The sequence below is a fragment of the Phyllobates terribilis genome, unplaced genomic scaffold (genome assembly GCF_046119375.1).
Source record: "Phyllobates terribilis strain yellow unplaced genomic scaffold, ASM4611937v1 Scaffold_11__3_contigs__length_659146591, whole genome shotgun sequence".
Lineage (NCBI taxonomy): Eukaryota > Metazoa > Chordata > Amphibia > Anura > Dendrobatidae > Phyllobates > Phyllobates terribilis.
The window spans coordinates 492,574,142-492,587,020 of record NW_027362771.1 but is presented as its reverse complement, the minus strand read 5'-3'; the positions used below and the strand labels follow the sequence as shown (position 1 = coordinate 492,587,020).

The 12,879-nt window shown below is 46.6% G+C and overlaps 1 protein-coding gene and 1 long non-coding RNA gene across 3 annotated transcripts in view; one reads left to right on the top strand and one right to left on the bottom strand.

Annotated features, from left to right (window-relative positions):
- Positions 1-195, bottom strand: part of LOC141165254 (uncharacterized) — a 90,999-nt gene extending 90,804 nt beyond the window's left edge. Inside the window, exon 1 of the long non-coding RNA XR_012251117.1 lies at positions 143-195. This is a non-coding gene — a long non-coding RNA (uncharacterized lncRNA). The remainder of the gene's footprint in view (positions 1-142) is intronic.
- A 137-nt stretch (positions 196-332) lies between these two features.
- Positions 333-12,879, top strand: part of ERLIN2 (ER lipid raft associated 2) — a 33,402-nt gene continuing 20,855 nt past the window's right edge. Inside the window, exons 1-4 of one of the 2 annotated variants that reach the window (XM_073653553.1) lie at positions 333-488; positions 5,933-6,050; positions 11,187-11,268; positions 11,568-11,614. In XM_073653553.1, the coding sequence (XP_073509654.1) occupies positions 341-488; positions 5,933-6,050; positions 11,187-11,268; positions 11,568-11,614 (395 nt within the window). In that variant the 5' untranslated portion in view covers positions 333-340. The remainder of the gene's footprint in view (positions 489-5,932; positions 6,051-11,186; positions 11,269-11,567; positions 11,615-12,879) is intronic. The other variant, XM_073653555.1, reaches the window with a different exon arrangement.

Here is a 12,879-nt window from a genome sequence, read left to right as displayed (position 1 = left end):
CCACCAAGTTAAAATTTCTGGAAAAGTTTATACTGAAACAAAAGACTATTATATTATATTATTAATGGGTATATTAACATTCCAATATTTTATCAGTTTCCAAACCAAGAAGTGACACATTATTGGCTTATTACAATCTTACCTCCCATGACACCCATCAGCCTGCAGTCACAGCCTGAATATTTTAGGCGTTTTACTCACCTGTGACCTTATCTTACAAGAACAGATCACTCCGCGCCGCTCACTTTTGTGGAGTCTTCAAATATCTCCATTCTAATATGCAGCCAACAGTACCACCTGGTGGTGACGAATCGAAACTGCACTCACCACCGCGAAATCCATGCCCGTAACAAAAATGGCGGGTCTGTCGCCGAGACACAGGCTGATGACGTTAAGGGAGCGACTCCAGGAAGAAGTTAAAGCAGGTGGAGGAGAAAGAAGCTTTTGGATTACACAGATCAGCGTGTCTTGGCTCTGCGGTGAGAAAGGTCAGGCTCGAGGTTGCATGAGGGGCAGCATTCTGCTGTTTTTGGGGTGCTCCTGAATGCTAGGTGCACATATAATTCCATATGGGTGAGGTGCTATGAGTTGTGGGCACAGGGCAGGGGTATAGGCTGGTGGGCAGTCCTGTGGCTACTTGTACCCTGAAATTCATGTTATGTGGGGGACTTTACTGTGTTAATTTGGTTTTTATTTTTTCATCGTTGAGGTCCATAAACGTCCCATGACTGGTTTTGTGCTACATGGTAATTTACAGCAGGAATTTGGGCAAAAGTCTGTGACCCATATGGCCATGGTGGGATCCGTGCAGGTGCTGACCCCATAGTGAGCGCAGCGCCTGCCTTCTCCTCTGCTTCATAGATCAGGACCCCACTGTGACCCATGTGGCCATGGTGGGATCCGTGCAGGTGCTGACCCCATATTGACCGCAGCGCCTGCCTTCTCCTCTGCTTCACAGATCAGGACCCCACTGTGGCCATGGTGGGATCCGTGTAGGTGCTGACCCCATAGTGACCGCAGCGCCTGCCTTCTCCTCTGCTTCATAGATCAGGATCACACTGTGACCCATGTGGCCATGGTGGGATCCGTGCAGGTGCTGTCCCCTTAGTGACCGCAGCGCCTGCCTTCTCCTCTGCTTCATAGATCAGGACCCCACTGTGACCCATGTGGCCATGGTGGGATTCGTGCGGGTGCTGACCCCTTAGTGACCGCAGCGCCTGCCTTCTCCTCTGCTTCATAGATCAGGACCCCACTGTGACCCATGTTGCCATGGTGGGATCCATGCAGGTGCTGACCCCATAGTGACCGCAGCGCCTGCCTTCTCCTCTGCTTCATAGATCAGGACCCCACTGTGACCCATGTGGCCATGGTGGGATCCGTGCAGGTGCTGACCCCAAATTGACCGCAGCGCCTGCCTTCTCCTCTGCTTCATAGATCAGGACCCCACTGTGACCCATGTGGCCATGGTGGGATCCGTGCAGGTGCTGACCCCATAGTGACCGCAGCGCCTGCCTTCTCCTCTGCTTCACAGATCAGGACCCCACTGTGACCCATGTGGCCATGGTGGGATCCGTGCAGGTGCTGACCCCATATTGACCGCAGCGCCTGCCTTCTCCTCTGCTTCATAGATCAGGACCCCATTGTGACCCATGTGGCCATGGTGGGATCCGTGCAGGTGCTGACCCTATAGTGACCGCAGCGCCTGCCTTCTCCTCTGCTTCATAGATCAGGACCCCACTGTGACCCATGTGGCCATGGTGGGATCCGTGCAGGTGCTGACCCCATAGTGACCGCAGCGCCTGCCTTCTCCTCTGCTTCATAGATCAGGACCACACTGTGACCCATGTGGCCATGGTGGGATCCGTGCAGGTGCTGTCCCCTTAGTGACCGCAGCGCCTGCCTTCTCCTCTGCTTCACAGATCAGGACCCCACTGTGACCCATGTGGCCATGGTGGGATCCGTGCAGGTGCTGACCCCATATTGACCGCAGCGCCTGCCTTCTCCTCTGCTTCATAGATCAGGACCCCACTGTGACCCATGTGGCCATGGTGGGATTCGTGCGGGTGCTGACCCCTTAGTGACCGCAGCGCCTGCCTTCTCCTCTGCTTCATAGATCAGGACCCCACTGTGACCCATGTTGCCATGGTGGGATCCATGCAGGTGCTGACCCCATAGTGACCGCAGCGCCTGCCTTCTCCTCTGCTTCACAGATCAGGACCCCACTGTGACCCATGTGGCCATGGTGGGATCCGTGCAGGTGCTGACCCCATATTGACCGCAGCGCCTGCCTTCTCCTCTGCTTCATAGATCAGGACCCCACTGTGACCCATGTGGCCATGGTGGGATCCGTGCAGGTGCTGACCCTATAGTGACCGCAGCGCCTGCCTTCTCCTCTGCTTCATAGATCAAGACCCCACTGTGACCCATGTGGCCATGGTGGGATCCGTGCAGGTGGTGACCCCATATTGACCGCAGCGCCTGCCTTCTCCTCTGCTTCATAGATCAGGACCCCACTGTGACCCATGTGGCCATGGTGGGATCCGTGCTGGTGCTGACCCCATAGTGACTGCAGCACCTGCCTTCTACTCTGCTTCATAGATCAGGACCCCACTGTGACCCATGTGGCCATGGTGGGATCCGTGCAGGTGCTGTACCCATAGTGACCAGAGCGCCTGCGTTCTCTGCTTTATATATCGGGACCGTTACCCTCTACCAATGGGAGGCTTTGTGTGCCCATGGCACCTTCACGTTTTGTGTGAACGGGATAAGAGATGTCCCTTCCTGTCTGCAGTAAAGGCTGCAGCTGATCAGCAGCCACGGATCGTCTGCAGTAGTCATTCCTGCCAGATCCTGATGCCATGAGACCTGCACAATGTACAGTATAAAGTGGGAAAAAGCTGTGCTTCTTTTAAGTGGGCAACTGTCCCTTTAAGATTAAAATGAAACTTTCTGAATAAAGTCACACAGCCTTGTGTGGTATATATACTGCTCAAAAAAATAAAGGGAACACTCAAGTAACACATCCTAGATCTGATTGAATGAAATATTCTCATTGAATACTTTGTTCTGTACAAAGTTGAATGTGCTGACAACAAAATCACACAAAAATCATCAATGGAAATCAAATTTATTAACCAATGGAGGCCTGGATTTGGAGTCACCCCCAAAATAAAAGTGGAAAAACACACTACAGGCTGATCCAACTTTGATGTAATGTCCTTAAAACAAGTCAAAATGAGACTCAGTATTGTGTATGGCCTCCACGTGCCTGTATGACCTCCCTACAACGCCTGGGCATGCTCCTGATGAGGTTGCGGATGGTCTCCTGTGGGATCTCCTCTCAGACCTGGACTAAAGCATCCGCCAACTCCTGGACAGTCTGTGGTGCAACGTGACGTTGGTGGATGGAGCGAGACATGATGTCCCAGATGTGCTCAATCAGATTCTGGTCTGGGGAACGGGCGGGCCAGTCCATAGCTTCAATGCCTTCATCTTGCAGGAACTGCTGACACACTCCAGCCACATGAGGTCTGGCATTGTCCTGCATTAAGAGGAACCCAGGGCCAACCGCACCAGCATATGGTCTCACAAGGGGTCTGAGGATCTCATCTCGGTAGCTAATGGCAGTCAGGCTACCTCTGGCGAGCACATGGAGGGCTGTGCGGCCCTCCAAAGAAATGCCACCCCACACCATTACTGACCCACTGCCAAACCGGTCATGCTGAAGGATGTTGCAGGCAGCAGATCGCTCTCCACGGTGTCTCCAGACTCTGTCACGTCTGTCACATGTGCTCAGTGTGAACCTGCTTTCATCTGTGAAGAGCACAGGGCGCCAGTGGCGACTTTGCCAATCCTGGTGTTCTGTGGCAAATGCCAAGCATCCTGCATGGTGTTGGGCTGTGAGCACAACCCCCATCTGTGGACGTCGGGCCCTCATACCACCCTCATGGAGTCGGTTTCAACCGTTTGTGCAGACACATGCATGTTTGTGGCCTGCTGGCGGTCATTTTGCAGGGCTCTGGCAGTGCTCCTCATGTTCCTCCTTGCACAAAGGCGGAGGTAGCGGTCCTGCTGCTGGGTTGTTGCCCTTCTACGGCCCCCTCCACGTCTCCTGGTAGTACCTCCAGCCTCTGGACACTTCTCCTACAGACACAGCAAACCTTCTTGCCACAGCTCGCATTGATGTGCCATTCTGGATGAGCTGCACTACCTGAGCAACTTCTGTGGGTTGTAGAGTCCGTCTCATGCTACCACGAGTGTGAAAGCACAACCAACATTCAAAAGTGACCAAAACTTCAGCCAGAATGCATTGGTACTGAGATGTGGTCTGTGGTCCCCACCTGCAGAACCACTCCTTTATTGAGGGTGTCTTGATAATTCCCAATAATTTCCATCTATTGTCTATTCCATTTGCACAACAGCATGTGAAATAGGAAGCAACTCTGATTGACAATCAAAATGGACAGTTTGATTTCACAGAAGTTTGATTTACTTGGAGTTATATTCTGTTATTTAAGTGTTCCTTTTATTTTTTTGAGCAGTGTATATGTGACATGTTGATGTGATTATGTAGAGCTCCACAAGAGCTGTCTCATTTTGGCCGCCTGCCATGGGGTGTGTATATAGTGCCCTCTGGTGGTAGATTTCCTGGGGGACTCGCACAACGCCTGGACAGTCTCTTTCACATTTTCCTCTGTACCGTGTGCACTATCATATCTCCACATCTGATGTCCAATCTGGCAGGTATTCCCATCTCCAAGATCCTATCCCAATATGTAGTAGGTGTAATAACAATATCAGCAAATACCTCCAATTAGAAATGTAGTATAGTTCTTCTGATTCACTGTCTCCTTCCTCAAGTGCAGGAATTGCAGGACCTTGGGTATCCATGGTTACGACCACTGATATACTGACAGCTAGTTGCTAGTGGTTGTAATCATGGATACTTAAGGTCCTGCAATTCCTGCACATGAGGAAAGAGACATAGCGAATCAGAAGAACTATACTACATTTCTAAATGGAGGTATTTGCTAATATTATTATTATCATCATTATTATTATTATTATTATTATTATTATTATACCTACTACATATTGGGATAGGATCTTGGAGATGGGAATACCCCTTTTAAGGCTCTGTTCACACTTGTGTCAGGTTTACATTTTTACAGTAGCAATGACAGATCTGGGGAATCTGTTCTGAAACCAATCCTGTGGGATCTCCTCACCCTGTAAGACCAGGTGCACACATGGCGGAAAAATCTGTGTTTAATCTGCAGCTGAAATTGAAATGCTGGTGATTGAAAAATCCACGTTTTAGATCAATTTTTGTGCTGAAAATAAAAAAAAAAAAATATGCAGGTGGAGATTTGCTATCTAATAATCCATACTACGCCTGATAATCTGGTGCCGTTCTTATCGGTCACATGGCTGAACCACCGCGGCGGCTTTATCTGGGCTCCATAATTAAATAAAGCTGGGAAGGGGAAGTGTTGATGGCGGCGTCCGTCACCTCATTCATTCTCTGTGCGATCAATAGGGACTGACACCTTTCGCTATTGATTTCTGGGGTTTTTCTCGGCATGTGGTTGTAATAAAGTGAATCTGGCTGAGCGGGATCACGTGCACTCGATAAATGGGCTGCTGCCTCATTTCTAATTAAATCCTGGGATTAAGAAAACTCTTTTAAATAAAAGAAGAGGTCATCAATATCATATCTGCGGGGGTCCACAGCCGACATCCCCACCAATCGGCCGTACTCTGCTCCGGCAGTGGCTGGATGAACGAGCAGGGATGGGTCATCAATATCTTAAACATGGAAAATCCTTAGGGTGTTTTCCAGGGCTGTATGTATCCCCGCCATATGTAATGTCATTATGTAGGGAAGCCCCCTCCTTGTATAGGGTAATGATCACTCCTTTGTGTCTTCCAGGACTCAGGAGGATGTCCCACATCGGAGCTCTAGCCGCCATCACGGTGGCATTCACTGCTGCCGCCTTGCTGTCTGCCATACACAAGCTGGAGGAAGGACACATCGGGGTATATTATAGGTACGTGCATCTGATGGGAGTCCTGTAGGGCCCATTTCTTATTTTTGCCTTATGATGTGTTGTTGAGGAAGACTACAATATTGGGGCTCATTTGTCAGGCTAAATGCGCCAGAATTCTGGGCAAAAAGTTTTTTTTTCTTTTTTTTTTTTTTTCTTGTGGACCACCTGGTGTGAACAACTACATAGACTATAATGGGTACATGTTCTAACCGTGAGAAAAACAGACGTGCAAATGAAGTCTTATAAATGTGCACCATTGTTCCCACATATAGAAGCCTAAGTGCAACCTTGGGCCTTAAACCTCTTCCTAATAAGAGAAATAAAGGATTAAAACATCCACTGAAGTTCCTGGTGGCCGCACTGTGGTGGAGGCTTTGTTTTTAGAGGGGTTGTGTGAACATTACTCTTCAGGTGGCTTCGCTCCTCTGCCTTCCTGTTTGCTGGGCCGGTGCCCTCCAAATGAATGCGAGTTCAGATCAGTGACATGGTTGCACCGCTGGTGTGAACTGTGCCCTTCTTGACCCTGCAAACAAAGGTAGATTTGCTTCTCCAGCATCTGGGGAGCACAGGGAGGGTGGAAGCTGCCCAGACCCAGTGATTTGTCTGCTTCAGAGCAGCTCTTACAAGCTCTATTGCCAAGAGGTTGTAAGCGCTGCAATTGGTAATCTAGGCAAAGAGCAGTAAAGAATGACCTGAAAATTCCCTCTGTTCTTGTGAATGGAGAGTATTTTTAATAAGAGGTTACACAGTAATAACCCAAAGTAGCTAATACTTTTTAAGACTAAATTCCTCGTAATTTGAAATGTGATGAATGCCCAGTTTGCCAGATGATTGCTGCGTGGTCAGCCCGAATTACCAGGGTATGTTGTGGCCTGCCATTAATTCCCCCTTTGTAATTATTGGTGGTCTATTTAATAAATGGAGGTCCACGCTCAGAAGATAAGAGCTGCTGCTATCTTGTGCAGGGGATTTCCTCTGTTTCTACTAGGACATGACCCTGATGCTAGAAGTGATGGCTTGTGTACATGCCCCTGTGTTGATTAGTCTACATTTGCATACACTTACTGTCAGGATCCTCTGATATAACCGGTGAGATCGGGCAGTAATAAGACCGTAGCGCATACTCCCAGCCACAATCCGATATCATGTTATTGGCCTCGCTCCATACAAGTGTACTGAGAAAAGGGGCATCTGTTATAGGGGCCATCAGGGCCTCTTTCTTGTGCATGGGGCACTTTTGATCAGTATCTTTGTCCCTGCGCCCCTTAGACTTTTTTCATCACTGTCCCCATTGGGGCTCACAATCTATATCCCCTATCAGTATGTTTTTGGAGTGTGGGAGGAAACCGGAGAACCCGGAGGAAACCCACACAAACACGGGGAGAACATACAAACTCCTTGCAGATGTTGTCCTTGGTGGGATTTGAACGCAGGACCATGCGGACACTGAGCGCCCATTGCTGCCCACACATCCCTTTTGGCCTTTGAGATTTTTTCTGTTTAATTATTTTTCTGTTTCACATACAGTACAGACCAAAAGTTTGGACACACCTTCTCATTTAAAGATTTTTCTGTATTTTCATGACTATGAAAATTGTACATTCACACTGAAGGGATCAAAACTATGAATTAACACATGTGGAATTATATACTTAACAAAAAAGTGTGAAACAACTGAAAATGTCTTATTTTCTAGGTTCTTCAAAGTAGCCACCTTTTGCTTTGATGACTGCTTTGCACACTCTTGGCATTCTCTTGATGAGCTTCAAGAGGTAGTCACCGGAAATGGTTTTCACTTCACAGGTGTACCCTGTCAGGTTTAATAAGTGGGGTTTCTTGCCTTATAAATGGGGTTGGGACCATCAGTTGTGTTGTGCAGAAGTCTGGTGGATACACAGCTGATAGTCCTACTGAATAGACTGTTAGAATTTGTATTATGGCAAGAAAAAAGCAGCTAAGTAAAGAAAAACAAGTGGCCATCATTACTTTAACAAATGAAGGTCAGTCAGTGAGAAAAATTGGGAAAACTTTGAAAGTGTCCCCAAGTGCAGTTGCAAAAACCATCAAGTGCTACAAAGAAACTGGCTCACATGAGAACCGCTCCAGGAAAGGAAGACCAAGAGTCACCTCTGCTTCTGAGGAGAAGTTTATCCGAGTCATCAGCCTCAGAAATCGCAGGTTAACAGCAGCTCAGATTAGAGACCAGGTCAATGCCACACAGAGTTCTAGCAGCAGACACATCTCTACAACAACTGTTAAGAGGAGACTTTGTGCAGCAGGCCTTCATGGTAAAATAGCTGCTAGGAAACCACTGCTAAGGACAGGCAACAAGCAGAAGAGACTTGTTTGGGCTAAAGAACACAAGGAATGGACATTAGACCAGTGGAAATCTGTGCTTTGGTCTGAGGAGTCCAAATTTGAGATCTTTGGTTCCAACCACCGTGTCTCTGTGCGACGCAGAAAAGGTGAACGGATGGACTCTACATGCCTGGTTCCCACCGTGAAGCATTGAGGAAGAGGTGTTATGGTGTGGGGGTGCTTTGCTGGTGACACTGTTGGGGATTTATTCAAAATTGAAGGCATACTGAACCAGCATGGCTACCACAGCATCTTGCAGCGGCATGCTATTCCATCCGGTTTGCGTTTAGTTGGACTATCATTTATTTTTCAACAGGACAATGACCCCAAACACACCTCCAGGCTGTGTAAGGGCTATTTGACCAAGATGGAGAGTGAAGGGGTGCTACACCAGATGACCTGGCCTCCACATTCACCAGACCTGAACCCAATCGAGATGGTTTGGGGTGAGCTGGACCGCAGAGTGAAGGCAAAAGGGCCAACAAGTGCTAAGCATCTCTGGGAACTCCTTCAAGATTGTTGGAAGACCATTTCCGGTGACTACCTCTTGAAGCTCATCAAGAGAATGCCAAGAGTGTGCAAAGCAGTCATCAAAGCAAAAGGTGGCTACTCTGAAGAACCTAGAATATAAGACATATTTTCAGTTGTGTCACACTTTTTTGTTAAGTATATAATTCCACATGTGTTAATTCATAGTTTTGATGCCTTCAGTGTGAATGTACAATTTTCATAGTTATGAAAATACAGAAAAATCTTTAAATGAGAAGGTGTGTCCAAACTTTTGGTCTGTACTGTATATGTATGTGCTTTTAATGGATATATAATAAATGTTGCATTTTTAGGTATATTACTGTGAGCTGAATTGAGAAAAGAGTACAGGCTTTTATCAGCCCTTTAAGATGTCTCGAGATTTACCCCCCCCCCCCTCTTAAATGATACTGTTCAGATGATTTATCACTTGTTTCCTTCTTTACCATCCTGTTTTTCCTGAAAGGGTTAATAATGTTGGCGGCTAACACTCAGGTGTCATTAGCGATGACTGGAATAGATTTACGACTTAGATCCGGCAGGATATTGGCTGGAGGTCTGTACTTTCTGGCACGACATGTAACACATCCAAGAAGATGCTGTAATTATTTGCCTCCATTTGCATGTCCTCAAACAAAGCTAAAGTATGAGCGGAGTAACGAGAAATCTACAGAAAGGCTATAAATCATGGCGGCCCTGCATCACTGCCGAAAGCACATAGAAGTCTCCTTTATGGAGTGACAACCAGCAAACCGGGAATTACCTGGAACTTCAGAGTTTGTTTTTCATTGGAAGTGTTAGTTCCTGATACATTAGGGAACAACATGCGGAGTAACTCCCTGGTATCGCCATATTATCAGGAACACTTCCTTTAACCCGATGACAACTACATAATATACATTTATGGCATATGGTCACAGTGGGTATATGGAGTAGGCTCAGGACTTGAGCCCGCAACATATCGGGTCAATGACAGCTGTGTTACACAGCGAGCATCTGCCTGTAACATCAGTAGCCGGAGCTTGCGCCAATCGCTGCTGTTTAATCATTTAAAAGCTGCTGTCACTGACAGCTGTATTTAAATATTGTCAGTGTGCGCGTGCTTCCATCGTCCCTCCGCAGCGAGATTGCGGGGAACCGATGGATTCACCATGCTGTGCACAGTATAGGAGAGCAGGTGCAAGTCCCCCATGGGACAGAAAGATAAAGTAAAAGTTTAAATCGGCACCTTTTCCCATATAAAAAAAATAGCATATTAGGTATTGCCAAGGCCGTAAAAATCTGGTCTATCAAGATATAAAATTATTGTACCCATACGTTAAATGTATTAGAGAGAATCTAATGAATGCAAGAACAGATGTTTGTTTTTTTTTTCAGTCGTTGCACTCCCCACAAAACGTGGCATAAAAAACTTTGTATGTAAACCAAAATGGTAACAATAAGAATTTAAGCTCCGGGCCCAAAAAGAAGCCCTTACTGAGCTCCATTGAGGAGAAATGTTAAAAAGTTTTGGGTCTCCGAAAACACAATAAATCCTTATACGGCTATGTGGATGAGGAGAATAGAAAAGTTGCGGCTCTTGGAAGAAGGGGAGGAAAAGAAATGAGAACGCAAAAAAAATGGAAAATGACCCAGTCATGATGGGGTTATAGCGGTATTCACATCTTGTAATGTTATGTCTTAGCACCTGGATATGCCATAATAACACTTCTGGGATATGATGAGGAAGGTGGTAACTTACCTTATTCCTGGCACATCGACTGTCCCTGGACTGGAGCACAACTCTGCCATCACTTACAGTATTGGAAAAGCCCCTTTAAATGCTGCATTGGTTCGGTAATACACATGGTACGCCTGTGAGGACGTCGGATTCCCTTTGGTGCCATGCAGCTCCAGCAGCAGAATGCAGGTTACTGATGATGGCAGCCGGTAGTCAGTGTATGGCGCTGTGTATTAAGTTCTCAGTGCTGCTTGTATATTATCAGAACGCTTCATTTTCCAGTACAGGATCATATTGGGGGATTGCTATATATACTGATAAAGGATCATAAAGAAACCTCATCCGACCACTCTTACAGTGCTAATAACGAAGCTGTCTAATGTAACACCAGGTAAAATCACCTGCAGTCTTTACTGTATTATCAGTCTACCCATTGGCAGCATCTCTGCTCCGTGTTTGGGACAACTTCTTCCTCATCCATGATTTGCATGTATTTAAGACAAATGGACACCTCTTCCTTCCTCTTGCAGGGGTGGAGCGCTGCTCACTTCGACAAGTGGCCCTGGTTTCCATTTAATGCTGCCGTTCATAACCTCCTTCAAGTCTGTGCAGGTGCGTATAGCCGCGGCGTGTGCAGGTGCGTATAGCCGCGGCGTGTGCAGGTGCGTATAGCCGCGGCGTGTGCAGGTGCGTATAGCCGCGGCGTGTGCAGGTGCGTATAGCCGCGGCGTGTGCAGGTGCGTATAGCCGCGGCGTGTGCAGGTGCGTATAGCCGCGGCGTGTGCAGGTGCGTATAGCCGCGGCGTGTGCATTGATGTTATTTCGACAGCTCCTTTGTGGTGATTGCATTACCATAGATTAGTCGCCCTTCTAGGTGATTGCATTACTTTAATGTCCCATTTATTCTTTAGAGCACATTACAGACTGACGAAGTGAAGAACGTCCCGTGCGGCACGAGGTGAGATCAGTTTCACTATACTTAAAGGGGTTTCGGATAACCTGTCTCCCCCAGCAGCAGTTTGTTTAAAAAAAAAGAAAAATGGTTTTGCTCACCCTCCCCGGGTCCTGCGCTGAGTCTCCGCCACTGCTCCTGGTGTCAGTCATTGTCTACAGCGCTGATGTCCTGTCGACAGCGCTGCAGCTATTTAGAGAACTCAGCGGCTTGTCCTGTCAGATTCGACAGAGCCGCTGATCTCACTCATTGTCTGCAGCGTTGTCCATGTAATATCAGCGCTGCAGACCATGACTGTCACGGGGAGCAGAGGTGGTGACTCCGTGTGGGGAGGGTGAGTAAAGCACAGTTTGTTGTTTAAAAAGCAAACTGCAGCCGGGGAGAGCGGCGTCCAAATACTGGCAAGCTGTTATCTTTCATCCATCACTCTATGGGCAACACGTGGCGCCACAGCACCCAGGATTATTACTTGTCTCACCACAAACAGCTATAATTAAAAAGTCCTTTCCTTAATGGAGGTTATCCAGGATTAGAAAAACATGGCTGCTTTATCCAAAAAGAGCAATAATCTGCTGCACAGGTTGTGTCTGGGATTCAGTTTCCATCAATGCTATTTATTAGAAGTGAGTTTAACCCCTTTACAACCCAAGGTGGTTTCCACGTTAATGGCCTGGCCAATTTTTACAATTCTGACCACTGTCACTTTATGAGGTAATTACTCTGGAACACTTCAACGTATTCCCCTGATTCTGAGAAGATTGTTTTTTCGTGACATATTGTACTTCATGATAGTGGTAAAATTTCTTCGATATCACTTGCGTTTATTTGTGGAAAAAATTCAAATTTGGCCAAAAGTTTAAAAATTTCGCAATTTTCAAAATTTTAAGTTTCATGCCCTTAAATCAGAGCGATATGTCACACAAAATAGTTAATAAATTAACATTTCCCACATGTCTACTTTACATCAGCATAATTTTGGAACCAAATTTTTTTTTTATTAGGGAGCTATAAGGGTTAAAAGTTGACCAGCAATTTCTCATTTTTCCAACAAAATTTACAAAACCATTTTTTAAGGGACCACATCATATTTGAAGTCACTTTGAGGGGTCTTTATGACAGAAAATACCCAAAAGTGACACCATTCTAAAAACTGCACCCCTCAAGGTGCTCAAAACCACATTCAACAACTTTATTAATCCTTCAGGTGCTTCACAGGAATTTTTGGAACATTTTCAAAAAAAATTTTAATTTAGAGCCAATTTTTTTTATTT